This window comes from Laccaria bicolor, genomic scaffold (assembly GCF_000143565.1).
Source record: "Laccaria bicolor S238N-H82 LACBIscaffold_41 genomic scaffold, whole genome shotgun sequence".
NCBI classification, from domain to species: Eukaryota; Fungi; Basidiomycota; class Agaricomycetes; order Agaricales; family Hydnangiaceae; genus Laccaria; species Laccaria bicolor.
The window spans coordinates 372,767-397,061 of NW_001889912.1; the positions used below are offsets into that span (position 1 = coordinate 372,767).

The following is a 24,295-nucleotide window of genomic DNA, read 5'->3' on the forward strand; positions in this document are numbered from 1 at the left end:
AAAAAAAAAGTGTTTGAAGGAATTTCAAAACCGTTGTCCTATCAGAGATATACCACTCACCTACAAGCAACCTTCCTATAACGTCCGTGTGGTACTCAAACGTGATGTGAGAAGTCGAGGAAAAAACGCCAAGTCAAGATGTCCTGTGCAAGAAGGGGGCATGCAGTGTTTTCGGTAGATATTCGCAGCAGGGATTTGTGCCGTCCATAAACCTCTCCATATTATTTATGATATAAAAAGGGGGGTGCTGGAGGAAGCTTAACCTTCTGCTGGTAAGGTTGAGCTCACAGATTGAGTAGTCGGCTACGCCTTCGAAGTACATTGTGTGGAATCTATTTGCCAGTGAGTGCACGGTAATAGACGTTGTCAAGCCGATCTAAATCAAGCCTGAAATTTGATGACATCCTTGTGAGTTGACTCTTCACAGAAGAAATATCTCTGATTAATATCGAAAATCGGACACCAGACGGTCATTTCAGTCGGATCAAGAGGGCAGGTAAACACATAGCCTAATTACCTATTCCCAAACTACGCGAGTTCCAATACCTGATGGTGAATAAAATTATCATATAAACCGAAGTGCGGCGATATCTCGACAACGTGAAAGAGACATATTCTCGTCATAGGATGAGTCACTTGCGAAACGCTTTCATCAATACTGGGTACAGTTGCCATCAGTTTCACCTTCATGCAATTTTCTTGGCTGCGATGATATCCTGCTCATTGACTCCGTTACACTGTAAAAGTCATGCTCTTACCCCGAGTAATTTAGTATTATGACAAGGGGCCGAAACAAATAGCGGCTAGGAATGAGCCACAATCTGATTTTGCCGAATGATAAAAATTATCTATGATTCCAAGTATTACAAGTAAAATAGCATTGATACAACTGTACACGTCAACTTCGCACTTCATCTACATATGCATGGTATACAAAATTTTCTTGAGGAATGCCTGATCACGGGTTGTTAAGACCCCCTTTCCTGTTCCTAAAGAATGAAGTCAATGTACTGCGACAGTGGTGAGTAGGAGAGATATGCTTACCAGCCCCACCACACCGCAACGAAAGGAATGGCAAATGCTGTCCCAAAAAATGCCAATGCTTTCAAACGAAAGGTTGTTCTGTTTGAGTAAGAAAATGGTACGTGCTGTGTATAATTCTTATTAAATGTCATAAATGCGATTTTTGCGAAAGCATTTACATGGTACTCCGCGTGGCTGTGTGCACTTCGTCTCAGGCTGAGGACGTTCATAGGGAGAGGTCGATGGGAGGGAAGCGATGGTCTTCCCAATCGAGTGGAGAGAGGTAGGGATGTCATTTCAGATATTCGGTTTGCGAGGTTTCCTGAAAGAAACATAGCCTTTTATACCTCGACTGGAGAAGAGCTGGGCTAGCGTGGAAGGCTGGTCTTGGTTGGTCTAGCTTAAGTGCCCCCAACCATCCCTCCTGGTTCATTTGGAAAACATGTTCTGGCCGTCTTTCTACGTCTGCATCGCAAAGTCAGGCTGAGTCTCTAGGCTTGTCCAGACCAACCTCTTTGATTTGTTCACCAGCCAATTCCGGCCCGGTGTTAATGACGTCGTTGTGGATAGCGCCAATTTCAAATACCACAAGAAAAGTAACCCCCGAGATGCATGGATTCAAACCACCCCGCAGGTGATATACTTATAACTGATGCGCATCCTGCCATTTGGGCACCACTATTTGGGTTATCGTGCTCTTCCCCGACAACCGCTTTTGATTCCAACATTCCCGCTCCCGATCCGTCTCCCCCTCGCAAGGGAGTTTCAGTCGTCGACGGTCTGCTTTAACCTTCCGAATTCATCCCGATCCATAAGCGGTTGTCAAGAGCTCTCTAAAGAATAACATCGCCGCTCCCTTGCAATAAGTCTCGCAAAAATCCAGGGTACCCAACAACTCAACCATTAGCAACCCCCGCGCCACTCCGCTTCCAATTATCATAACACTCCAACGTCACACTCGCCATAAACCCAGGCGGACACTGCTCCGTCTCAATCCAATACTGCATCAAATTCGGTAAATCCTGCGGACCCCCTTCACCCTGCGCCACAAGCTGCATCTTCATCCCGCCCGTGTTGGACGTAGGCTGGAACACGAAAGACGCATTGAGGTCGTAAGTGGACGTCACGCGTACTTGTCCGTTTGGGTAAAAAGCTAGCTTTAGTCCGAGGATGGAGGCGATGGCTTCTCTGAATTCGGCGCTCTTCGAGGTGAATATCTGAGTTTGACGGGGTAAAGCCTCCTATCGCGCAGCGGTATAAATAACGCACCTGCTGAAGCCTCAACAATCGCTTCTCCTTCTGCTTAACCTCGCCTTCAAGGTCCTGTTTCTCCCTGACGACCTGGTCCCAGCTCTCCCTCGGTACGAGGTCCTCCTCCGCTCCTCCCAATCTCACCCCAGTATCCTCAAGATCCTTCAACCGCTTCAGCAGAGCCTCATTCTCGCTTTTCAACCGGTCCATAGCGGCTTGTCGGAGATCCACCCACTGCTGGTCCGGGTTCTCTTTCAGGCAGAGAACCCGCGTTTTGGGAGGGACGTGTCTCCCTCCGGCAATTTCGCCCGAGAGTTCGAATAGGGTCTGTTCGAGGGCTTCGATCTTTGTGAAGTGTTGATCAAGTTCTGGGTGGAGAGTGAGCATGAATAGAAATACAGTGAGACGCCGTACCTTGTTGGAGTGCGGCCTTTTCTTGTCGTTCCTTATCCAACTCCAGCGTAAAAGAGTTTTCCTTGACTTGCCTCAATAATGCGGCGTTTGTAGTTTTGTACTCTTCAAGTAATGACTCAAGCTGCGAGTCGGGCGCCATGGGTACTTCTTCTTCAGCCTTGTAGCTAGCCTAAGGCCCAAGGTAAGGAAAGAAGAACGGTACAACATGCCACTTACCAAGAGCGCCTTGGTAAACCCAACCTCTCTATCAGCCAACGCCGCCCGAGTCTGGTGCCTCGACACCTCGTCCTTCGCCTTCCTCAAAGCATCCTGCAGCTCACCAACACTAACCAGCGCCTCCTCCTCCCTCCTCGTCAAATCCAAAATCTCCGCTTCACGGCTCCGCAAAAGCGCCACCGTGCCCCCATGCTCTTCCAACAGCCGCGCATGGGTAAGCCTCAAATCCGACAAAGTCTGACTGAGCACGCTATCCGTCTCCGTCTTGGCCCATGCCTCCCTCTCCCGTCTCCCAGCCTCAACCTGCGCTTCCAGCCTCACCACTCGCTCCCTCATCTCCTCCAACACGCTCAGCTTCTTCTCCAAACCGCGTTTCTCCTCCCGCAACACCTCTACACTCGCGTGTCGCTCTCTGAGCACAGCCAGCTCCGCTGTGAGATGGGCGTTGGTTGACTCGAGGGTCCGGTGATATGCAGCTTGCCGGTGTAGTTCCTCTCTTACGATGCGCATGTCATCTGAGGAGTCTGAGGTGACGTCGGACGAAGTGGGTCGTTCGTCATGTTGAAGCTGGAGTTCCGTCAGTGCCTTGCTACGGTCCTCGGCAGTGGCCTTTGCGTGAGAAAGCTCTTCTTCGAGAATCGTCGTCTGGCGAGTGAGAGTGGCGATTTGGGATTTTTGCGAGGCGATGGTTTGGGATGTGCTTCGAGACAAGGCTGAGTGCGCGTCTTGCAAGTCGACTAGTTCTTCGCGTGTAGCTGTTAGTGAGCTACGCATTGACCTCAGCTCAGCATCCGATCGTCTCTATACATGGCGGTCAGTGAGAGTGTTTGCTTGGGCCCCGGGGAGGACTTACCTTGTCCTCATCATGGGTCTCGCGTTCCCTATCCTTTTCCTCCCTCTCCTCCTTCTCCCTATCCGACAACCACCGCCTGTCCCTCTCCAGCTTCTCAATTTGAAGGTCTTTCTGCAACAACTTCTTCTCCAACTCGGTATTTGTCGTTTGCGCCATTAACAACTGCCTTTCAAGGCTTGCATGAGACATGGTTGAATTGAATACCTGAGCTCGTTGTTGGCGCTTCGCCGTCGAGAGCTGGGGGTCTGTAGTAGAGCATTAGAACGTTGTTCTCGGTCGCTAGAATTGAAAGAGACGTGCCTTTCTCCAGTTCCGCAGCCAAAGAATCCCGTTTAGTCGCCGTCGACCGAGCATTGTATCGTCTATTGAGAGGCGTCTTGAACTCGTCGCCGTTCATAGCTAGCCTTAGTCGACGTTGAGAAAGATGCGAATTGATCACGTAACTGGAAACCATGTGACTCTGTGACGTTTTTCCAAAAATTTCAGTTCTTGCCTTCCAGCACACCAACTACGTCCTGAGCAGCGACGCTCATGCTCTCATCAGCCTTACGGTCAAGACTATGGAAAGTTGATTTACCCGTCTACAGAAGCTCCTTCAAAACCCAACGACATTTACGTCGCGCGTTTTCATCCACCCACCGGTCTCTCGCAGAAGCCTTTGACAATGGCGTCGCTGCACCCGAAAGGATTCGTAACATCGCCATAATAGCTCATGGTGTGTGTATCATCTCATTTTTACGGTTCCCCAGTAAGACTAACTAACGTCGTCTCTAGTCGACCATGGAAAAACAACACTAGTCGACCAACTCCTCCGTCAATCCGGGACTGTCAAACAGCTAACAGCGACAGAGCAACTGCTCTTCACCCCCACTTCCTCCTCATCATCGTCATCATCCTCCTCGTCAACCACCACAACCACATCCGACAGCCCTATAGACGACGGATTCATCACCCGCCTAATGGACTCCAACGACCTCGAACGCGAGCGTGGTATAACCATCTTGTCTAAATGCACTAGCGTCATGTACAACGGCAACTTGATCAATATCGTTGATACGCCTGGACATGCGGATTTTGGAGGTGAGGTGGAGAGGATTATGAGTATGGTGGATGGCGTGGCGTTGATTGTGGATGCTACGGAGGGACCCATGACACAGACTAGGTTCGTCCTTTCAAAGGCGCTTAGTAGGGGTTTGAGGTAATTGCCACTTTTCATCTTTTTTTTTATTTACATGCTGACTCTCTTACTTAGACCACTCGTCGTTCTGAACAAAGCAGACAGAGCGACATCCCGACCCGCTCAAGTCGAAAGCGACCTCTTCGACCTCTTCGCAACGCTAGGAGCTACAGACGAACAAGCAGACTATCCCCTCCTCTACGCTTCCGCAAAACAAGGTTGGGCACAGGACACGCTCCCCCCTCCCAGCACCACCACCAACGACATCACCATGACCCCGCTATTCGAGCTCATCCTGAAACACGTGCCGCCCCCTAGCCACTTGGACCGTACCGCGCCCTTCTCAATGCTCACAGTCCAAATCGAGAGCGACCCATACGTGGGGATACTCCTCCTCGGCCGGGTGCATAGCGGTATCCTCAAACTCGGTGATACCCTGTGGGCTTTAGACCCGGAGGGTAATAAAGTTGGAGAAGGCAAGGTCAAGAAGATATATGGGAGGAGGGGGCTAGAGAGGATCGAGAGGGGTGTAGCTGGTGCAGGGGAGATAGTGAGCGTTGCGGGGGTTAAGACGAAAACTGGAGCTGGTGTTAACGTTACGCTTGTGCATCCTGAGGGGTGGGGTGACCAGGGACCCCAAGCGCTTCCCGTACGTTCCCCTTCTCACCTTGTTTAACATCAGTCTAATATGAAAAAAAAATTCAGACCACACCCATAGACCCACCTACCATCTCCATCTTCGTACACGCCAACGACTCCCCCCTCGCCGGCAAAGAAGGCACAAAACTCACCTCCCAACTCATCCGCGACCGTATCTACAAAGAAGCCGAAACCAACGTTGCCCTAACAGTCCTACCAGGCCCAACATCCGAATCACTCGAGCTCCGCGGTAGAGGCGTCCTCCACCTCGGCGTCCTACTCGAAACTCTACGCAGGGAGGGGTACGAACTCGGCATCAGCTCCCCCAAAGCCGTCATGCTCCCCGACCCCGACCCAAGCAAGCCAGGGGGGAAGTTGGAGCCCATAGAAGAGTGTACGGTGCTTGTGAAGGAGGAATATGCGGGGAGTGTGGTTCAGAAACTTACGTTGCGTAAAGGGGAGATGGTCAGTTATGATACGGAGGAGGATGGGTGGGTTAAGGTTGTTATGGAGGTTCCGGCACGGGGGTTGATTGGGTATATGGCGGGCGAGTTTAAGAATGATGTTCATGGGCAGGGGTGAGTCGTTTGTGTTTGGTTCCGTGTTTTTTGGTCGTTGCTGATTCTTTTCTTTTTGGGGGGTAGGACGATCAATCATATATTCAAGGGATACGAGCCGTATAGAGGGGCTATTGATACAGGCCGGAATGGAGCATTGATATCGATGGCAGCGGGTGAATCGTCCGGATACTCAATGGCGCCGCTCCAAGCACGCGGAACGCTCTTTATCCATCCCCAAACACAAGGTTCGTCCCCAACCCTGCCTCCCAAGTCTCACCCTTCCTAACCCAGAAATCCAGTCTACCCCGGCATGGTAATAGGCGAATCCGCCAAATCCCAAGACCTCTACCTAAACCCATGCATCAAAAAACAGCTCACCAACATCCGAGCCGCAGGCGCAGATGAGAAGATTGTTTTAGCATCGCCCAGAGTTATGACGCTTGAGGAGGCGCTGGCATATATGGGTGATGATGAGATTGTGGAGGTTACGCCGAGTAGTGTTAGGTTGAGGAAGGTTGTGTTGGACCAGGCTACGAGGATGAGGATGAAGGGGGGGAAGAAGTAGACACAACGGAAGGGTGAGTTGAATTTATTTTTTGCTGAGATTTTGTGGTCGGTGGGCTGACTGTTGGTTAGTAGGAATATTGGAGAAAAGTATACCTTGAAGTCACCCACCCCACACTCGGACTGCTGCCTATTGCGATCTGAGAACCCACACCACCGTTCACTCGCCAAGTCAAACGCTCCCGAAGACAGACTGGCTTTTGTGATAATTTATAGACGTTCATTAGAGATGTGGTGTAGACAAAAAGCATGCATGTGGTCGACTTTTAGACAGATACCGTGCATGTAAACCTAATTACATCGGTACATTCGTGTATGTTTTCACCTCAGGTGTTCACCCATTTTTTGCCCGATAAACTTCAACAATGCGCGCTTTGCAATATCTCCACCTTGTACGTTACTGCACCACTACCACAGCTCGTGAGTGCTACTCGTTACAATCGCTTCATGGGTCCTTCCTCGAGCTCTTCACCAACATTTCGACGCCTATTGAAACGGAATTGATACATAGCTTCCTCACGTCTCTAATCGAGCGTAACTACATGCAGATCACTGGCAGCGGTAAAGAAACTAAAAGAGTCAGGTACATGTTCGCGATGAATAAAGTCCCCATGAATAACGACTCGACTTCAATTTTCCACTCTCCCGAAGATAACTCAGCGAAGAGCGACGTCAAAGATGAACCGGATAAAATGCGCGATCTTTATTGGGTCTGCCTGAGAAGGATTGACTCTATCTTTTCATCCGCTTCTACGGTGGAATCATACATGTGGGGGGATTTGTTGGGTACAAGCTATCGGGGATGGGTGGTCTCGATAGCTCCTGTCGATAGACGTTAAATCAGTCGACAGTAATAGACGTATAGAATATTTACCCCTGCCACTTGTCTTTCAATCACAGTCCGTTCTCTAATAAAAATGGCAGTGATTGTTCGTTTCGTAAGGAAAGTCAACGGACCTGTGCCACCATCTACTTGAGGTAACGGTTCTATCCACGCCTCCAGAATCGTAGAATTGTCTATTGATGAAGACGTTGTAGACGAATCGTCCGTCCTGATTGTCTTCTTCGCAAGGCGAGAGACCTGCCTGAACGAAGACGGGATTGGTCGCCGATATATGTAGGCACTTGTAAACCTTGGACAGGCTAGGAGCATATCGCCGTGGACAAAAGGCATCGTGTGTAGAAACCCAGAGGTTGCGTGGCTGGCTTGTACTCCCTTGATATATATAACCAAGTGATGACAGGCGCTTCAAGCTCACCGCCACACCTCATGGCAATACAAAGGCTGTTGTAGATCCACAGCCCATTTCGTCGGAGAAGTAGCTAGACCTTGCCCAGCCCACCTTTGAATCCTGTGCCTTGGCTTGTTGGGAAAATCTCTTGCGCAAATAACCAGGAAGGTTTAATCATGTCGGTTTGCTCGAGGAAATCATTGTTGTTGCCATAGTCGTAGAAATGCATGGTCAGCTTTTGGGCGCCCGCTGTTGATGATAACTGTCGACAGAAAGGGAGGAACTTGACGTTTTACAGCCGGTCTATCTGGAATCTAGATACTTATCTAGCGTTAAAAACTGACGGCTACAAACGGGAGTCGCTTGCGGACACAGCATTTCACTCGACGGCGCCCACTCTGAATATCAACACGGAGAAGAAAACGAGCTCCTGAAAACTGGAGTGGACAACTAACTGCGCAATCATTGTAACATACCAGTACACCGTGCGACTTACAGCTGAGTCCGAGAGCACAAATTTACTCTCATTCCTTGCTCATCCCCATCCTCACTGCTCAGGCTTCCCTAACGATGTCCGATTGGTCACTTTTGTTTGAGAAAAGGCTGTGGCCATCTAAAAAACGGCAGCTTAGTCCCGCTTAGTTTTGGGGCAACCTTGAAAACGTTGTGGTAGAAGAGGCAAGACTGAAGAGCGAGGCTCGAGCAGACGTGGGTGAGGCAGTTGTTTGTCCTTAGCATCGCCACAAGTCACGTCGTGACGCTTTGACGACTGAAAAATTCTCTTTACTGTAAGTTTGATTCTGAACAAATTCTGAATTCTCTCTAAGAAACTTCACCTCGCAGCACTTTTGATCAGATCGGGATGCTCCACTTGCAAACTTCTGATGGAACCCCTGCTAGGAATGTCAAGACCTTTGTTTGCCGTGTGGGTTGGCATATGCAATTGATTTGCGACCCACCGCAATCTCCAGCCTGACCACTTTACAAACGCATACGAAACACACTAAACTTTTTTAATGGGATTTGGAATGTAAGTGAGAACGCATTGTGGCCATCATTGACTGGAGTTTTTATGCTTGTCGCTCGGATTGAACATTATTGCAATGCAGGGACTTTTCCCAATCTTGGGTGTCTGTCCGAGTGGAAATTCATCAACGAGGCCATTGGTACATATTCTGACGAGCTTTCCATCAAGGCGCCCACGGCCACTCATCTACACAGATACTAGGTTCGTGAGGGGTGTTCATCGTGTTCGGTTATATCCCGTCATACCCGTCTCCAGCTGACTACATCCAATTCAATCTGTCCAGATGTACTCGGCTCTACTTCGACTTGGCGTTTTCTGCTGCTTTTGGCTCGGGTGTACGGTATATATGTGAGGCATACCTATTTATCCACCCAACTGACGTCCCATGCTCACTTTAATCTTTCAAGGAATACTGTTATGCGCTCTATCATTGGCGTACTGGCATCTAGTCCGCCGGTTCGCAGTGAAGACGGCCTTGGATAACATCCCGGGTCCTCCTTGCCCATCGTTCTTCAAAGGTACGATATCTCTTTCGCGAAGCAGACCATTCCTACTAAAGAGATTGATCGTAGGAAACTTTCGGCAATTGTTCTCCACTCATGGTTGGGAGTTTCATAAGGAAATCGCGGCCAAGTGTACGTACCATTTTACGTATTGATGAAGGGACCTGCTGAAAAGTATATTAGACGGAGGCGTTGTCAAAGTCAAGGCCGTCTTTGGCGTGGGTCACCTCCCTTATGCGAAGTGCACGTTCTGATATTTGTTTGAACGATATAGGAAAAACAACTTTACGTGTTCGATCCGAAGGCTTTGCATCACATCCTTGTAAAGGTCCGTCAGCACTGGTAGTAGCTGATGTCGGTCTTCACTGAGGACTGCAACGTGTTTAGGATCAATATGTATACGAAGAAACATCGGCGTTTATTCAGTAATTATTCCTCGCTTTCATTGACCATTTTTGATGGTCTGGCTTTTTAGAACTAACCTCGTACTTTTCGGCAAAGCTGTGTTCTGTACCCTAGGTATGTGGCCCTGTTGAATTCTACTATACATCCTCCATCTCACTTCCCGGAAGGGGATTACCACCGGCGGCAGAGGAAAATGTTGAACCCCGTATTTTCCATTGCGCACATGCGTGGGATGGGTCAGTCGTCGTTTATACTTTCTGATTCTTCGTGTTTTTCAACGCCCTTTCAGTACCCGTTTTCTACAGTATAACTCATAAAGTCAATATCGCGTCACTGGCTCTGGACATACCAATACGAACTCAAATTCTACTTTAGATTCGAGATGCAATCACAAAGAAGGTCAAAAACGGTCCTCAAGAGGTGAATCCGTCACCAAAAATTCTATACTTTCTTGATCCACCCCCTCTTAGATCGACATGGCCTCGTGGATGGGTCGGACAGCGCTTGAAATGATAGGTCAGGGTGGATTTGGATATTCCTTCGATACTTTCGAAGAAGATACCACCCCGAATCCGTATAGTGAGTCAATCAAAGCGCTCTTGTTAGTTCACAACTCCAGATGAAGTTTGAATGACAACTAACCCTCGTTCAAGGCCCGGCCTACTGCGAATTGCATTCTTCCGTTCATACTTGTCGTATATGACCAACATCGGTAGCCCAAAATTCCGCCGCTTCGTCGTCGATCTGCTCCCATGGAAAAACCTTCATGCTGTGCGTGACATCGTCGATACCATGCACAGCGCCTCCTCGGAGATCTTCGAATCAAAAAAGAGAGCATTGTTGAACGGGGATGAAGACGTTACAAGACAATTTGGGCAGAAAAGGGACGTTATGAGCATTCTCAGTCAGTCAACGCTCCTTCATATCTGATTATTATTATTTTCGTTGATTGATGGGGCAGTGAGAGCCAATATGGATGCGGCAGAGGAGGACAAGCTCGAGGAGTCTGAACTTGTTGCGCAAGTGTCGTGCGTTCTCGCCTTGCACACGTGTGTCGAAACCGACTTTCTTTAAACCCCATCACGTTTTTTTTCAGAGGTTTAACATTTGCCGCTATGGACACAACGTCTGGTGCGCTTTCGCGTACCTTGCACCTATTAGCGCAGCATCAGGAGGTCCAGGAGAAATTACGGCGCGAGGTCACTGAGGCCCGTGCCAAGGCTGGAGACCTTACATACGACGGACTGGTTTCGCTCCCATATCTGGATGCGGTCTGCAGAGAATCTCTTCGCCTTTATCCCCCAGTATCATATCTCTCAAGAACGTACGTGCACGCTCTCATTCCGATTATTGAACCTTCGTCAAATTTCTCTGGCCCCATTTAAACATGTAGAACCCGGCAAGATATCATTATGCCCCTCTCGAAACCCCTGAAAGGCCTCAACGGAGAGGATGTTTACGAAATTCCTGTTCCAAATAACACAAATGTTATCATCTCAATAATCGGGGCTAACCGCAACCCAGATATATGGGGTCCTAATTCGATGGAATGGATTCCGGAAAGGTGGCTTGCTCCTCTTCCTCCATCCATCTCTAGCGCACATATTCCAGGAGTTTACTCCCACCTGTACGTCGCCCATGGTTGCATCACCCTATTGTCAGCGTTAACAAGATTACAGGATGACATTTATAGGAGGTGGCCGAGCTTGCATGTACGTCTTCCATTAACTTTTGTGCAAGTTCCCTTGACCACAATACCCGACAGCGGCTTCAAATTTGCGGAACTTGAAATAAGTACGTCTACCGATCGACATCTCGACCATTTTTTTTCTCATCACCAGTTATTTTCTCATTCAGAGGTTGTGCTATCACTCCTAATCGAATCTTTCCACTTTTCTCCATCAAACAAGGATATATTCTGGCAAATGACCTCTGTCGCGACCCCGTCTGTGGTTGGCGAAGGCGGTAAACTTCAACTCCCACTCCAAGTTAGGAAGGTGTAATTTGAAAGGCGGATTCCAAGCGGGTTCGGGAATATATTAGATGGTCTCTGATTACTGCAACGTGCTTGATGACATTAATCCAGCGCTCGCGACGCGTGTATCTACGAGTTTCCGTTGTTACAGGCTGCAGAGCTAGTTAAGTGCGGCATTCACAGCGATTGTTGAGCGATTGAGATAGATATATGTATATGTTTGGCGGTGTTTGCTTCCGGTGTCTCGGCGCTGTGACTGGGTCATCCGACCCGACGACGCCCTTCAACAATATTGAATCGTAAGAATTCCATTCGTTCTCCTCGGGTATCCTGTCATGAATGTCCGAGTTTGTTATCAGCGCCCCCAAGGGGGTCTTAGGATTCCAAAGTCCGACCAGGGGTTGGGTAAGTAGGTCGGCCGCAGGCCCAGAAAAAAAAAAAATGGAACCCTCTACAAAAGGATCTCAAAACAGGCCTGGAAGGCCATACCTTGCAGGTTTGCAGTGCCAATACACTCCAGAACATGTAGATCAGTCAGAATTCAATGATATTCAAGTTTTATATAATATTTCTTTAATCTTATCTAATCATAAATTTTCTCCACCAAGCGTCAACAGAAACACCCACCTCTTGTCATATCAGAAGACCATCACACCAACATTCCTGCAGGGTATGTTTGTAGAAAAATTGCTAGTGGAAAAGTGACTCACCATAAGTGTTCCAGTCATGCAGCCATGGTATCACATCAACTTAAGGATGACTGGGACGAGCAGGGGTCGAGGGGTGCTGATTCAGACCAACGCGCCGACATTCCTAGAGGGTACATACAATGTTTGCCAAAAAAACGATTTGTTAGTGCAAGAGTGACTCACTGAGGTATTCCAGTCATGCAAGCATGGAATCTCCAGAACTCGAGGATGGCTCGGATGAGCAGGAGTCAAATGGCACCGAATCTGGATCAGAAGAACAGACATCAGAGTTTGAAGAAGGGGAGAAGGACATGATGGGTATCGTGAAATCTGCAAATGAACACGACGTCATGGTAGAGATTGAGGGTGTAGTAGGTGAAAGTGGGGACATGGCGGTAACAGATGTAGCAACAAATGTCACCATTGACGATGTGGGCTTGGAGAAGGACAGCATGCATATCATCTATACTTAGTTGAACACGCACTCACACGATATGTAGCACCCTGCTCTTGGGCCACCATTGGAGACCATCTCAAGTGCCTGCAATGTTAGTGACACCGGGATAGCCGCAAGTAGTACCAACTTGGAAGAAAGTGGCCGTTCTAAAAGGAAGTGCATTCTGAGGCAAATGCCAGCCTTAAACGGATGCCTGTGTGGAAAGGTGGCAGACTCACAATCGGATGGGGTTCTTGAATGTAAGAGGCTTGGCTGTGAAACACAATGGGTAAGAATATATTCCATACAGAAATTACAAGTCACTCACCTATATGCCAGTATCATCTATGTTGCATTTCATTCCACGAAATTGGGTGTGCGAGGTCTGTGAGGCAAGTAGAGGGACAAAGCGACCACGATGATGACATCACCTTACCATATATGGACACGTGCCTGATTACGTAGGTAGGTAGGTCAAGCTAGTAGGGCTTAAAAAAAAAAATCGACCCCAGGTCTATTTTTTTAATCCTAGGACCCCCTTGAGTGCCCCCTTGATTATATTCCATTTGGAGAGCTCGTGAGGTTGGTCGTGGTTCAACATTGAACAGAGGAACAAAATAGGAAGGGTTTACGGAACTTTGAAGACCGGGTGCCCGCAGTGCCTACTGTTGGAGTGTCGGGCCTCGACACTCCAACACTGTGGGATGCATGTTTGGTTGTGTTTGGCAAGGGCTTCGGAGTAGATACACTGTTTGTAGGCAGACATTCCCATCATCATCATTCACCTCGAGCATTGCGACCGAGCTCCGAGGAAGCATTCCCATCGGGTCACTCGGCACCTCTCCACCGTCCACCGTCATCGCCAATACTAACTCTCCTGCGTAAATAGGTGTCCACGAGATAAGGAAGTAACTCAACATGCGGTAGCATATGTCGAGCCTGAGGTTGGCCTGAGGTATACTACAAACGCCTCACCTTCACATGTAAGCTGCACTAAGACTGTTGTTCCAGAATTCGAGACTGAAGATTTACTTGACGGGTAACAACACAGCCGACTGTGCGGGTTTATCAAGGGGGTCTTAGGATTCCAAAGTCCGACCGGGGGTTGGGTAGGTAGGTCAGCCACAGGCTGAGAAAAAAAATATATGGAATCCTCTACAAAATGATCTAAAAACAGTCCTGGAAGGCCATCCCCTGCGAATTAGTAGTGCTAGTGCACTCCAAAGCATGTAGATCAGTCTGAATTCAATGATATTGAAGCATTATATAATATTTCTTCAAGCTTATCTAATCTCCACCAAGTGTCAATGTCACAAAGCTCATCTTGAAGGTGGAAGCTGGCACAACCAAAGAAATACTGTAGCATTTCGTTCAATTCGACGGTCACACATCACGGGGCCCTTCAAATTGCCGAAATGTCACGGTGGTCACGCAGATTTTTGTAAGGTGTCGAAATCGTCTGGAGCTCTGTGATAAATGTCGAAAATTTTTGTCGCCTGTGGCGTTAAATGGTCGAAAATTTGCCCAAATTTTCGGCTTGTCATGGCGAATTTGTGAGGTTGTCAAAACCAAATTTTCGACAGACCTGTCACGCATCACGGGCCCTGTCGAATTGAATGAAATGCTACAGTACAGTCACTAAACATCACTTACAAGTTACTGGCAAGTTGTTTAGAAACTTGTTCTTGATACCAATTATGTAAAACACCACATGCCCAATTGCAAAGCTTGGATAAGCCAGACTTGCCAACAGACTTAGATCTGCCAACATTAAAATATGTTCTATACAATAAAAATTACAAGTCACTCACCTATATTCCAGTATCATCTACATTGCATTTGGTAGGAAATAGATTCACAAAACTGGGTTTGCGAGGCATCTTGGACAAAGCGATGAAAATGATGATGTCATCTTACCATATATGGACACGTGCCTGATTACGTAGGTAGGTAGGTCAAGCCAGTAAGGGCTTTAAAAAAAAATCGACCCCAGGTCTATTTTTTTAATCCTAGGACCCCCTTGGGGTTTATGTTGGCTGGCGTAAATGGGTTGGTCAGGGTATAGCGCTCTGGGAAAGTCACTCTATTGGTGTTCGTGCTGTTGAGTGTCAGTGTCACAGTTTCGTTGAGGAAGAAAAAGCTAGGGGTAACATCCGAGAGCCGATGGGACAATGAGGACTCCAAGACAGGCATTATTAATGGGATGGTCGTAAGTCAAACGTCTCGGAGAAAACTATCATTGACTTTACACTCACCCAGACCTCTTAACCATGATACTGATGACGATTGTCGATATTGATTGCCATGCACTCCACCATGCCTATCAGTGATGTGTTGGATGGTGCGAACTTTGGTATGAATGGGGGTGACGGTGGGAGGAGGCTTTCGTGAGATTGCGGCAAACGGTCCGTCTTTCAGTCACGTTCCGTACTACTTACTGCTCACCTGCATATAATTCACTCAGAGCGATGACCCATTGCCGCTTGCCTTTATCCAGATTCAGGATGTCGAGGGGGTTCAGTGATAGATGATGTGATGGTGGGTTCCACTCATCCTCCTCCGACTGCCAGTTCACAAAGCTTACATTTAGTGCAAAAGGCCATGTCTTCCCCTCGTTATCCCTATTCAGGTCCAGTCTGATAGGCTCACCATTCCTTAACTTGCCTTTCCTTGTTGGCTGCACATTTTGGTGATGTACTCGAGCCTTATAAGTTACAAATTACTTCGGTGCTAAGTCAAGGGGGTGCCGGGATTTAAATTAAGGACCGGACGTCGAAATTATTTTTAGTCTGAACCAACCACCCAACGTAATCAGGTACATGCCCATTTTAGGAAATATGATGTCATCCACGTGCCACCTTTTTCCCTTTTCCATCACTCAGTGCCCAGTTAGCCATGAAAACCCATTTTTCGAGCTCCCCATTGAGCTTGAAATGATACTAAGATGAAGTTGACCATAAAATTTATTATTACAGTTGAACTACTGAGCTGCCTGCTACATTGAATTAAATAAGTCACTGCATGGGGCTGCTGTTTTTGGCAAGTTTTCGGGCAGCAAGCTTCAAGTTTGGGGTATCACAACATGTCATCTCAATTCCAAGTCCTAATTTATCTTGAAGGTAGTTTTTGGCTTCTTTGCATGCAGATGGACCTATTATATTCAATCTCATGCATTCTGGCAGTTATCTGAGCACTGTCCAAGCACTTGCTGTTTTGCACTGAAATTTTGGTATGTCAAAAAAAAAATTAGCGGCCTGGGGGCCAAACCAACCAACCAGCCTCTGGTCCGGGATTTAAATCCTGGTACCCCCTTGTGCTAAGTTGGACTTGGCTTGAAAGTCACATGATTGCTTTGTGTTTGAATTTGAAAAGTTTGTTGACAGTCTTGAACTTGAACGTGTTTGTCACTTCGATGACAGCCTCACACACTCTTCCTCGACACTCAACCAGCTATACCCGCGCACACCCTCATTGACAGATTCTGCTCTTTTGTGGATGTATCCGACACACAAAACGAGCACTCGAGGATACCACCATTGCGAGCTCCCTCGTTCAAACACAACTTCTGGCTTCCATATGTTGCATGAAAACGCGACGGCGACTCAATGAAGAGGTAAGTTGGCATCAGGTTTACTGACGACACTGACGATGCTCTTTGTCTGCAGGTCCCACCATCACTACCACCAAATGTGGCGGCCACAGCTCCTAACCTGACAACACCTCCTGCTCAAATCTAGGTGGCGCATTCATCAACCCCCTCTCTTCCCTCCCCATTTCCTGTGCAAATGGGAATGGCAACGACTTGGACTCAGATGCAGAGGATTCAATGGATGTTGGTTTGGTAATGGGCTGCTCGACGGTGTCGTTGGAGCAGGAGCATTTGAATGGACTTGACATGTTGCAGAGGGCTTTTTATTCTCCCCCCCCCCTCATACTATACTCAGGCTCTAGGCCTACTACATGTATCCTTTAAAGTAGTGAAATATAATTTGATTCAGCCTATTTCCTATCCCAAGCATTAATGACTGACGTATGACTATTATATGACTACTACATGACCAACTGTAGGACTAATGTATGACTATTTTAGTACGAGCGTAGTCAGAAACACTTAAAAAAACGACATTTAGTCAAACACCCTCTAATTGGTGACTTTCTCGTGACTAACGTCTGACTTCGCTATTTACTGAGTGTCACATGTCACTGCTTTCCGACGTTTTCTGGTAGCATGAGTGGAGGTCCATTCATAAATATAACGCTCTGCTGCATACTGTCTTACCAGTGCCATACAGTTCAAGTTCTGACAGATCAACAGCGCCTGTGAAAGGTGCAAACGACTTGCATAAGACTTCATCACTGTGACACTCGTTTTCTATAAAGTATGCTGAATATGATGATTTCAAGGCATTCTTGAAGAGCCTCCTCAAAACCTCTCGTTCTCAACAAAATGCTTATGCCATTGCTAATGTCCCTTCAGTTCTGTTGAATCGAAAAGTTCAAGATATACTTATGTGATTTGACCAGCTTGCTGTCACTAGCCGTCCTCAAGGCAACTACTGGTGTTCCTTGAGGACTTTTGGACATAATTGCTTGCAGCGATTAGAATCGCGACATTCGTGTTGATCCTTGCCAATTGCCGCTATTGACACCTGTTCTATAATGTGTTACCCACTGGTATGCTCCTTACTCACGTGTGTTCTTCGTTTTCTAAGGTATTTGAGTTTTGGTCATAAAATTAAAAGGTACGTCGCGTGTCAATGCTCCCAGTTGACTATAGGTGATTCAAATTTCACCAGCATCCCACATATTGTCCGAATGGGCCCACACTGGTCAATTCAATTGCAGGTCTTGGCAACCGGGGAATGCCGGAATGGGGATAGGCCAACGTGCGTAACCCTCGGGTGTTCCTTCTGGCTTGGAAGTGCTCAATATCTCTGGACTCTAGAGCTCAAATTTATGATCACTACCTTCACATCCCAGACGGTGCTGAGCGTAAAAATTTTATGTTGGAGTACTGACACAAAATTCTATGTTGCATTTTACTCATCCTCGTGTATCTATGCACGCCCTCCTTTCTTTGTATTTGCATCTTGGAGATAAGAGTTGTTTTTTCCCATCACTATGAATATCTTTGACAATGGTATTTATTTCAAATTATTTGAATGGGTGTGCATACTTCAACTTGGGGGGTTGCATATCATCTGCCCGCAATCCCTTTTTTTTACCATGAGTGGTCTCTTTTTTATTTTTATTTTTATTTTTTAACAAATCGCTGAAGTTCTTACAGCGTAATGCACTTCTTGTGGTCATGAAAAGGTCGACCAAACCAAGGCCAAGCCATGCTTGTCGTCAATCTGTAACTGAGCGAAGTACAGTAGATATTCTCACAATGCATATACTTGTAATGCATAAATCTCATAATGCATGACATTTTTAGGGGACCAACTTGGTATGCAGGGATTTATGCATGGAACGTCATATCGAATAATGCATATCATATTTTGGCATTATGCATTACCAGATCTACAGATTTACTGGGTATTTACCTGTTCACCTCATTGTACCTGAGTTTTTCAGGACCAAAGTCTACCCTGATATACCCTGTGTGCCACGAATACACTGCTCGAGAGTAGTATCCAATTTTGCCAACACTTTTCTATCATTCTATGCCAGCTGCTGAGGAGAAGAAGCAGAAACCTCAAGACAGGCACAAGCCCTATGCACCTTGCAGAGGGAATGGAGCTGTGTGAGTGTTTGGTGTGTCATCCACTCAGAGGCTCGCGGTGTGTCAACACTGCTTTTGCAACAATAATTGCGCAAATTGAGGCCTTATTGAGGGCTCATCTTCATGTTGTTCAAGTGAAATCAGCCCGACAAACTACTCTCAACTCTTTTTTCAGTAGTAACCTCTCTCCCATGGATGTCGATAGCCTGTAAATACGCAGTCTTTCCAGTTTTCGTCTCGCTACATAAAGGACATTTCGAAGTGTGACATTTTTTGGCTGAGGTCACAAATAGTCACATTTTGTGACATATTTCATCTTGCATAAATCTCACAATGCATACAGTTGCGGACAACTAAAGTCAACAAATTGAGTATCTCAGGAACCAGATTTTTTGACGGAAATCTGATGACAGATCTGAAACTGGACAGGCAAAAGGAGCTCAAAAATGATGTTTTTATGTTATTCCCACGAGTTTTTGGCTGCGCCAAAATTTTGAGCCAATTTTTTTGCATCCTACATCGCCATCTCAGCCAGTCTCTCAGAAAAATCCTGCTCATCAAGCTCATCCCAATTACTCTCTGCATATCCATCTCTTCTCCTGAATCCACAGCTTCACTTGCCTCATTTTTCTTGTGCAATGAGGTGTGACTCTTGAGATCTCGTGATCAGTTCCTCATCATCTCCCTCACTGACAGTCTGATGGCTTGAGAAAATGATGTCACTGATGGAATGGAAGTCAAGAAAGGGTTATTTTGGAGGCGTGCAAGGTTGCAATGTTTTTTACTCCAGGTTTCGGCAGCGTAATAGCAATTTTTTTCAAAGGGGAGGATCTATTTTATTTTTATTTTTTCGGTGGATTCTGACAGTACTCATCAAGATCTATCCAAAAATGACTTTTTCGAGATTTTATCGATTTTTTTGGGCCTGCGTCAAAAATTTGGACCTTTTTTCTGACAAATCTTCACTTTTGGGAAATCGGCTCGTACCATTTGAAAGATCTACTCAATTCCTGCCTATTCCGATGGTTTTCAGACTTTAAAAAAATCCCTACTGGTCTCAATAAATTGATCTATAAATTTGTTGACTTTAGTTGTCCGCAACTGTAGAAAAAGTCGGGGACCGGCATTATGCATTGTGAGAATATCTACTGTATTACAAGAATACTTGGCGTGTCGGACGCTCTCCTACATATGGGAAACACGTTATGCCACCAGGCTGGTCACTTGGCGACCGAGAAAGCCCTTACCCTGCAAGGAGGCAAAACAGTGCTGGGATGACATTTTGACTCGCACGACTGCCCTGTTGGCAACGCGAGTTGCTCCAAACCATGGGAGCATCTGCCCTCTCATCACGTAATACCAACCATCTCCTTTCCACAGTCTACGACTTACAGCCATGGCCATTCCTTCGTTGGTGCCCCAGTGCACACTGACAAGGACTGTGGTAGTTCCTTTTGTGCTTCTACTTATTTCATTTACCCTGCTATTTTCCTTTCACCCTCCCTTCAAGGCTACTTTGTCAAAATTCGCCCCCTTCATCACCTCACATGCGACTCATCCGCCATACACCGCTGCTGTCGTTTACCTCGTCCGGCTATCTCATGCAGACGAGCTCTTGGAATCGTTGGCATCTGTCAATGCGTTCTTGCCACTCCGCGATCCTTGGCCCATCATTCTGTTTCACACGGGCGATTTTGACGACACGCCTGTCCAGGACGACTTCCTGGCGAGCCTTCGCAAGAAAATTGGAGGACCGTCAAATAACTCGATAATGGATTTTAGTGACCGAGTGGAATTCGTTAAGCTTGACTGGGTGCTTCCAGAGGGGATACCACACACGAAAGAGGAGCTCGATCCGGTGTCGCCAAGTTCTTGGCCTGGTACGTCGCTTGATCACTTACTCATTCCATTTTTTTAAATTCCCTTGTATCGAACAGGATATCACCACATGTGCGCCTTCTACTCGACAAAAATATTTTTCAACCCACGCTTGCGAGACGTCACGTACTACCTACGCATGGATACCGACTCCCTCTTCCTTGAACCCCTTTGCTACGATCCCTTCGAAGTCATGCACCTCCACCAACGTTCATACGGATATCTTGGGATCGGGAACGACGCGCCCCAAGTGACTAAAGGACTCTGGAATTTCATACGCGATTACGCCGGTTCACATCCTGAAGTCGAATCACATTTGAACGCGAGCACAACGTGGAAATGGCCTAGTAATTTTACAAATGGCGAAGTCGATTGGGACGATGTACCGATACATGGATATTACAACAACTTTGAAATTGTGAAGCTGGAAGAGTTCAGGAAGCCGGAGGTTGAGGAGTGGTTTTATCATCTTGTTCAGTATCCAGAGGGATTTTACAAGTGGCGTTGGGGTGAGTGTATTTTGAAAGGGTGATCTCTGATTGATCACTGATGCCATATCCCTACGATATTAGGCGACGCGCCGCTACGGTGGGTGACAACGCAAATGTTTTTCGATATGGAGCGCGATACAGAACGGCTTTGCGGTATCCATTATTATCATCCGTACAACTATATAGAACAGTGCGAGTGTGTTCCGTTACACCCATAGAATCACGGATTTACTACGAATCCGGCTTTTAATTAGATACCATTCTTACGACCACCGCTTTTACTGTATTAGCGACGTTTCTAGTCTCCCCTGCTTGGAATATTTTCCAAACTTCATTGGACGGACGAAGGTAAATGTGAATCGAGTTGAAACTACAAGGGCCAATGGGTATTCGTGACCGCCCAAGTTTTTTGTAAGGAATCGTCAATAGTGTTGAACGTTGGGCATCTGCGGTTTCTTCCATTGATATTCAAATTGCGTTACACAAGAAGAGAACATGACATTAGCGGTGATAAATGACTGGTGACGAGAGTAGTCAGTATGCGCGTCCCATCCCAAACACCCACAACTACACCCGTAAGTGCCAGAAGAAGTTTGGCGTTATGGCTGCCACTGTCGACGAGCCCGTGGGCAACCTACAAAAGTAACCGATCTCAACAATGACGACGCAGGGTGGACGAAGAAAAACACAGCTCCGTTTAATTCACGACCCAATGCTTCTGACCACTCCTCAATCTTCCAACGAGGTTAACGGTTGGAATCGGAGCGTTGAACGCTGATACTTGTTGGTGGTCGTAGCCTCCGAGTTCTGAATTGAGGTCAAGCCGAGAAAATAGCCAACGTCCAGGATTGTAGAGACCTTCAAGCGTCACGCATAGGCACTGAGCAATTTGGGGATATGCGTACTGACCGTCGAACCGAGGCTGAGTGTCGTTGAACCAGGTATATGTGGGTTTATGTTCGACTTCTGGGCAGTAGGAGTTGCTGAATGTAGTTCACGAACCGCGGTTCAGAATGTAAAGATGGCTGGACTCAGCGACGGCACTGGGTAGATGAAACAGAACTCACCTTGACGTCTCCCCTTATGCAGCACAAAACTCAGGATTGATATTTTGCTTTAAACCTCCCACAACAATGACCTATGATGGTGACGAGGATCCGGGACATTGACGGTGGGTGGTTGACTGTAGTGGGCCGTTGTTGGATGTTGATATTCGACTTATGAGCCTCTCGAACAAGAGAGCTGCGGCAATTTGGGGAGGGTAAGTACTACGCGCAGGCGGGAGGAGCATGGTGTTGATGCAGGTCTTGCTGGGGGAAGAATGGGTGAGTAAAACATACTAGAGGTTGATAAAGCGAAGGAAGAGATGCATACATACGAAGGTTTATATGGAGGGGATTCAGGGGAACCAACAGAAAAGTAAAGAAGAGAAAAGTCAGATAAAGCATTATAATACTGGCATTATGCTAAACGAACGAACCAGAAACTCACTAGTATCTCAACGTGAAAATACACCACTAGCGCAAGCGGCACACTTCCCACCACTGGAATCGCGCTGTTTAGTTGGGTGAGGTGCACAGCCCAACTCTTCCACTTGAGCGGTTTGATACAAAACACAGCCAATTGGAGGAGGGCGGCTGAGAGAGAATAGGAAGTGGGCGCCGTGAGGGAGGGGTGTGTCACGGGGGAAGGGTGGCAAAAGTAATGGCGAGTGGGTTTGAAGGTGGGTTCTAATTCAACGTCTTGAACTGTCCGGGCTTTGTATGTAACGCACTGATGCTAGGATGTGAGGGAACACGAAAATTCAATTTAAAAGACTTGAGTCAGTTGAAAATCTGAATTTTCGTGGGTTGGGGGAAAGCTTTGGAAAATCCTCGTGCATGTGACTTGGATCCAAAACGCGTCGTGCTGATCTCAAGAAATTAGCACAAATCAAATCTGATACTTGTTCAATGGATGCAAATGACATCTCAGGTGTGATAAGAAAACAAGTATATTTGAAAAAATGATTTGACTCGAGAATTCCGAAAGCTTTGAGCGTGCCGGTGTGGATCCTGGTTTCCAAGCCCCATGTGAAGGGTCTGAGAAGACAACAAGACCATACCACCATGCGCAGCTCACCACGGTCGCGTTTCTTCGAAGACACGACACCCCAACCAGAGCAAGCTGATTTAAGGTAAGTGCGGGAGAAATGAGATAAAAATAGATTGATGATCTCAGATTGATCCCTTATTCAAGAACAAGGTAAGTAGAAATTTTATAACTTCCACTTCTTTCTGTACGCCGACATTGACTCTTCAATGATAGAGACTCGAGACGCAGAACCCGCGCTGGACATGAACAAAGGTAAGATTGACTCAATTTTCCTCCAATAATCCATAAAAGCCCTTGATTTCCAGCGCCCTTGAGCTGCAACCAAATCGGGCGCCACACCCATGAGAAGAAGGTGCGTTGCACCACCAATGCGAAAGCCATGACCTGGCATATCAGGCAGTCCAGCAGCAACCCAGATTTCGTTACATCGCGTCATGAACCATCCTTTGGTCATTGGCGACCATCCTCCGTCGGCTGTTTCGAATGAAAACAATGGTGCGTGATATGGTATGGATTTGCTGCACGAAAGATGATGTTTTAAGGCTTTGACAGGGCACGATGGGTCATCACGAGCTGTAATGGATATGGATGCGCCCTCCTGAAGCGTCATTTTGGTCCAGGGTATCTGACAGGTACCGTATTCTGTACCATTTGACAGTGTATGGAAGGTTAACGAAGTCGAGCGAGCGACGTGTTTGATAGGGTCGAATAAGTTCGTGCTCGGAATAACGAGCTCCCCAAGGCGACAACAGGACCAAAAGGCGATGCATGCAATTGCCCAGACTGCCGCGTCAAATGCGTTAGAGAGATCCAAGCCGTTACGCAATGCATATAGATGTTCTATGGTGACTGGAGGACGTTTGGCCCGTTTCGATGATATAGGTACGAGTTTTTGTGCACCTTTCTTTGCGCGCGACAAGATATCACCACCGTTCCACTGAGCACCATTAATAGTATGCCAGAAGTGAAGGCCTGAGAGCCAATTATCAATTGTACTTGATGCTACCTTCCCCGCGTGGAAGGCAATGAAGGAGGCGACCAATGACTCAGAGGCTGGCATACGATCAACCTCGGAAATATGTATGCTATCACAGTACTGCGGAAACGCAGCAGACCTGAAGCGTATCCGTCCCGGGTGCTGTC

General features: G+C 47.1%; 8 protein-coding genes across 8 annotated transcripts; 3 read left to right on the plus strand and 5 right to left on the minus strand.

The window, feature by feature from the left end:
• Positions 1-958: 958 nt before the first annotated feature.
• Positions 959-1,253, minus strand: LACBIDRAFT_309736 (uncharacterized protein; the record flags this gene model as incomplete). The annotated part of the gene is made up of 2 exons (XM_001887044.1): positions 959-989; positions 1,045-1,253. 2 exons carry the CDS (start codon positions 1,251-1,253, stop codon positions 959-961), a joined length of 240 nt encoding a protein of 79 aa, XP_001887079.1.
• A 666-nt stretch (positions 1,254-1,919) lies between these two features.
• Positions 1,920-3,946, minus strand: LACBIDRAFT_332507 (uncharacterized protein; the record flags this gene model as incomplete). Its single annotated transcript, XM_001887045.1, has 5 exons — positions 1,920-2,240; positions 2,293-2,642; positions 2,689-2,857; positions 2,905-3,705; positions 3,758-3,946. 5 exons carry the CDS (start codon positions 3,944-3,946, stop codon positions 1,920-1,922), a joined length of 1,830 nt encoding a protein of 609 aa, XP_001887080.1.
• Positions 3,947-4,288: 342 nt separating this feature from the next.
• LACBIDRAFT_309738 (uncharacterized protein) lies at positions 4,289-6,698 on the plus strand (the record flags this gene model as incomplete). The annotated part of the gene is made up of 6 exons (XM_001886963.1): positions 4,289-4,472; positions 4,532-4,955; positions 5,010-5,583; positions 5,640-6,151; positions 6,218-6,378; positions 6,433-6,698. 6 exons carry the CDS (start codon positions 4,289-4,291, stop codon positions 6,696-6,698), a joined length of 2,121 nt encoding a protein of 706 aa, XP_001886998.1.
• An 893-nt stretch (positions 6,699-7,591) lies between these two features.
• On the minus strand, positions 7,592-7,871 carry LACBIDRAFT_309739 (uncharacterized protein; the record flags this gene model as incomplete). Its single annotated transcript, XM_001887046.1, has 2 exons — positions 7,592-7,605; positions 7,655-7,871. 2 exons carry the CDS (start codon positions 7,869-7,871, stop codon positions 7,592-7,594), a joined length of 231 nt encoding a protein of 76 aa, XP_001887081.1.
• Positions 7,872-9,341: 1,470 nt separating this feature from the next.
• On the plus strand, positions 9,342-11,867 carry LACBIDRAFT_309740 (uncharacterized protein; the record flags this gene model as incomplete). Its single annotated transcript, XM_001886964.1, has 17 exons — positions 9,342-9,474; positions 9,529-9,591; positions 9,643-9,677; positions 9,734-9,787; positions 9,847-9,884; positions 9,935-9,978; positions 10,032-10,100; positions 10,154-10,182; positions 10,240-10,284; positions 10,335-10,465; positions 10,518-10,768; positions 10,826-10,892; positions 10,961-11,188; positions 11,258-11,491; positions 11,544-11,576; positions 11,630-11,658; positions 11,722-11,867. The coding sequence occupies 17 exons, from the start codon at positions 9,342-9,344 to the stop codon at positions 11,865-11,867; spliced, it is 1,629 nt and encodes a 542-aa protein (XP_001886999.1).
• A 945-nt stretch (positions 11,868-12,812) lies between these two features.
• LACBIDRAFT_309741 (uncharacterized protein) lies at positions 12,813-13,147 on the minus strand (the record flags this gene model as incomplete). The annotated part of the gene is made up of 2 exons (XM_001887047.1): positions 12,813-12,964; positions 13,018-13,147. 2 exons carry the CDS (start codon positions 13,145-13,147, stop codon positions 12,813-12,815), a joined length of 282 nt encoding a protein of 93 aa, XP_001887082.1.
• Positions 13,148-14,251: 1,104 nt separating this feature from the next.
• Positions 14,252-15,616, minus strand: LACBIDRAFT_332510 (uncharacterized protein; the record flags this gene model as incomplete). Its single annotated transcript, XM_001887048.1, has 8 exons — positions 14,252-14,321; positions 14,550-14,588; positions 14,618-14,746; positions 14,776-14,792; positions 14,882-14,898; positions 15,220-15,375; positions 15,410-15,527; positions 15,614-15,616. The coding sequence occupies 8 exons, from the start codon at positions 15,614-15,616 to the stop codon at positions 14,252-14,254; spliced, it is 549 nt and encodes a 182-aa protein (XP_001887083.1).
• Positions 15,617-20,085: 4,469 nt separating this feature from the next.
• On the plus strand, positions 20,086-21,276 carry LACBIDRAFT_332511 (glycosyltransferase family 15 protein; the record flags this gene model as incomplete). The annotated part of the gene is made up of 3 exons (XM_001886965.1): positions 20,086-20,569; positions 20,627-21,076; positions 21,140-21,276. The coding sequence occupies 3 exons, from the start codon at positions 20,086-20,088 to the stop codon at positions 21,274-21,276; spliced, it is 1,071 nt and encodes a 356-aa protein (XP_001887000.1).
• Positions 21,277-24,295: the final 3,019 nt, after the last annotated feature.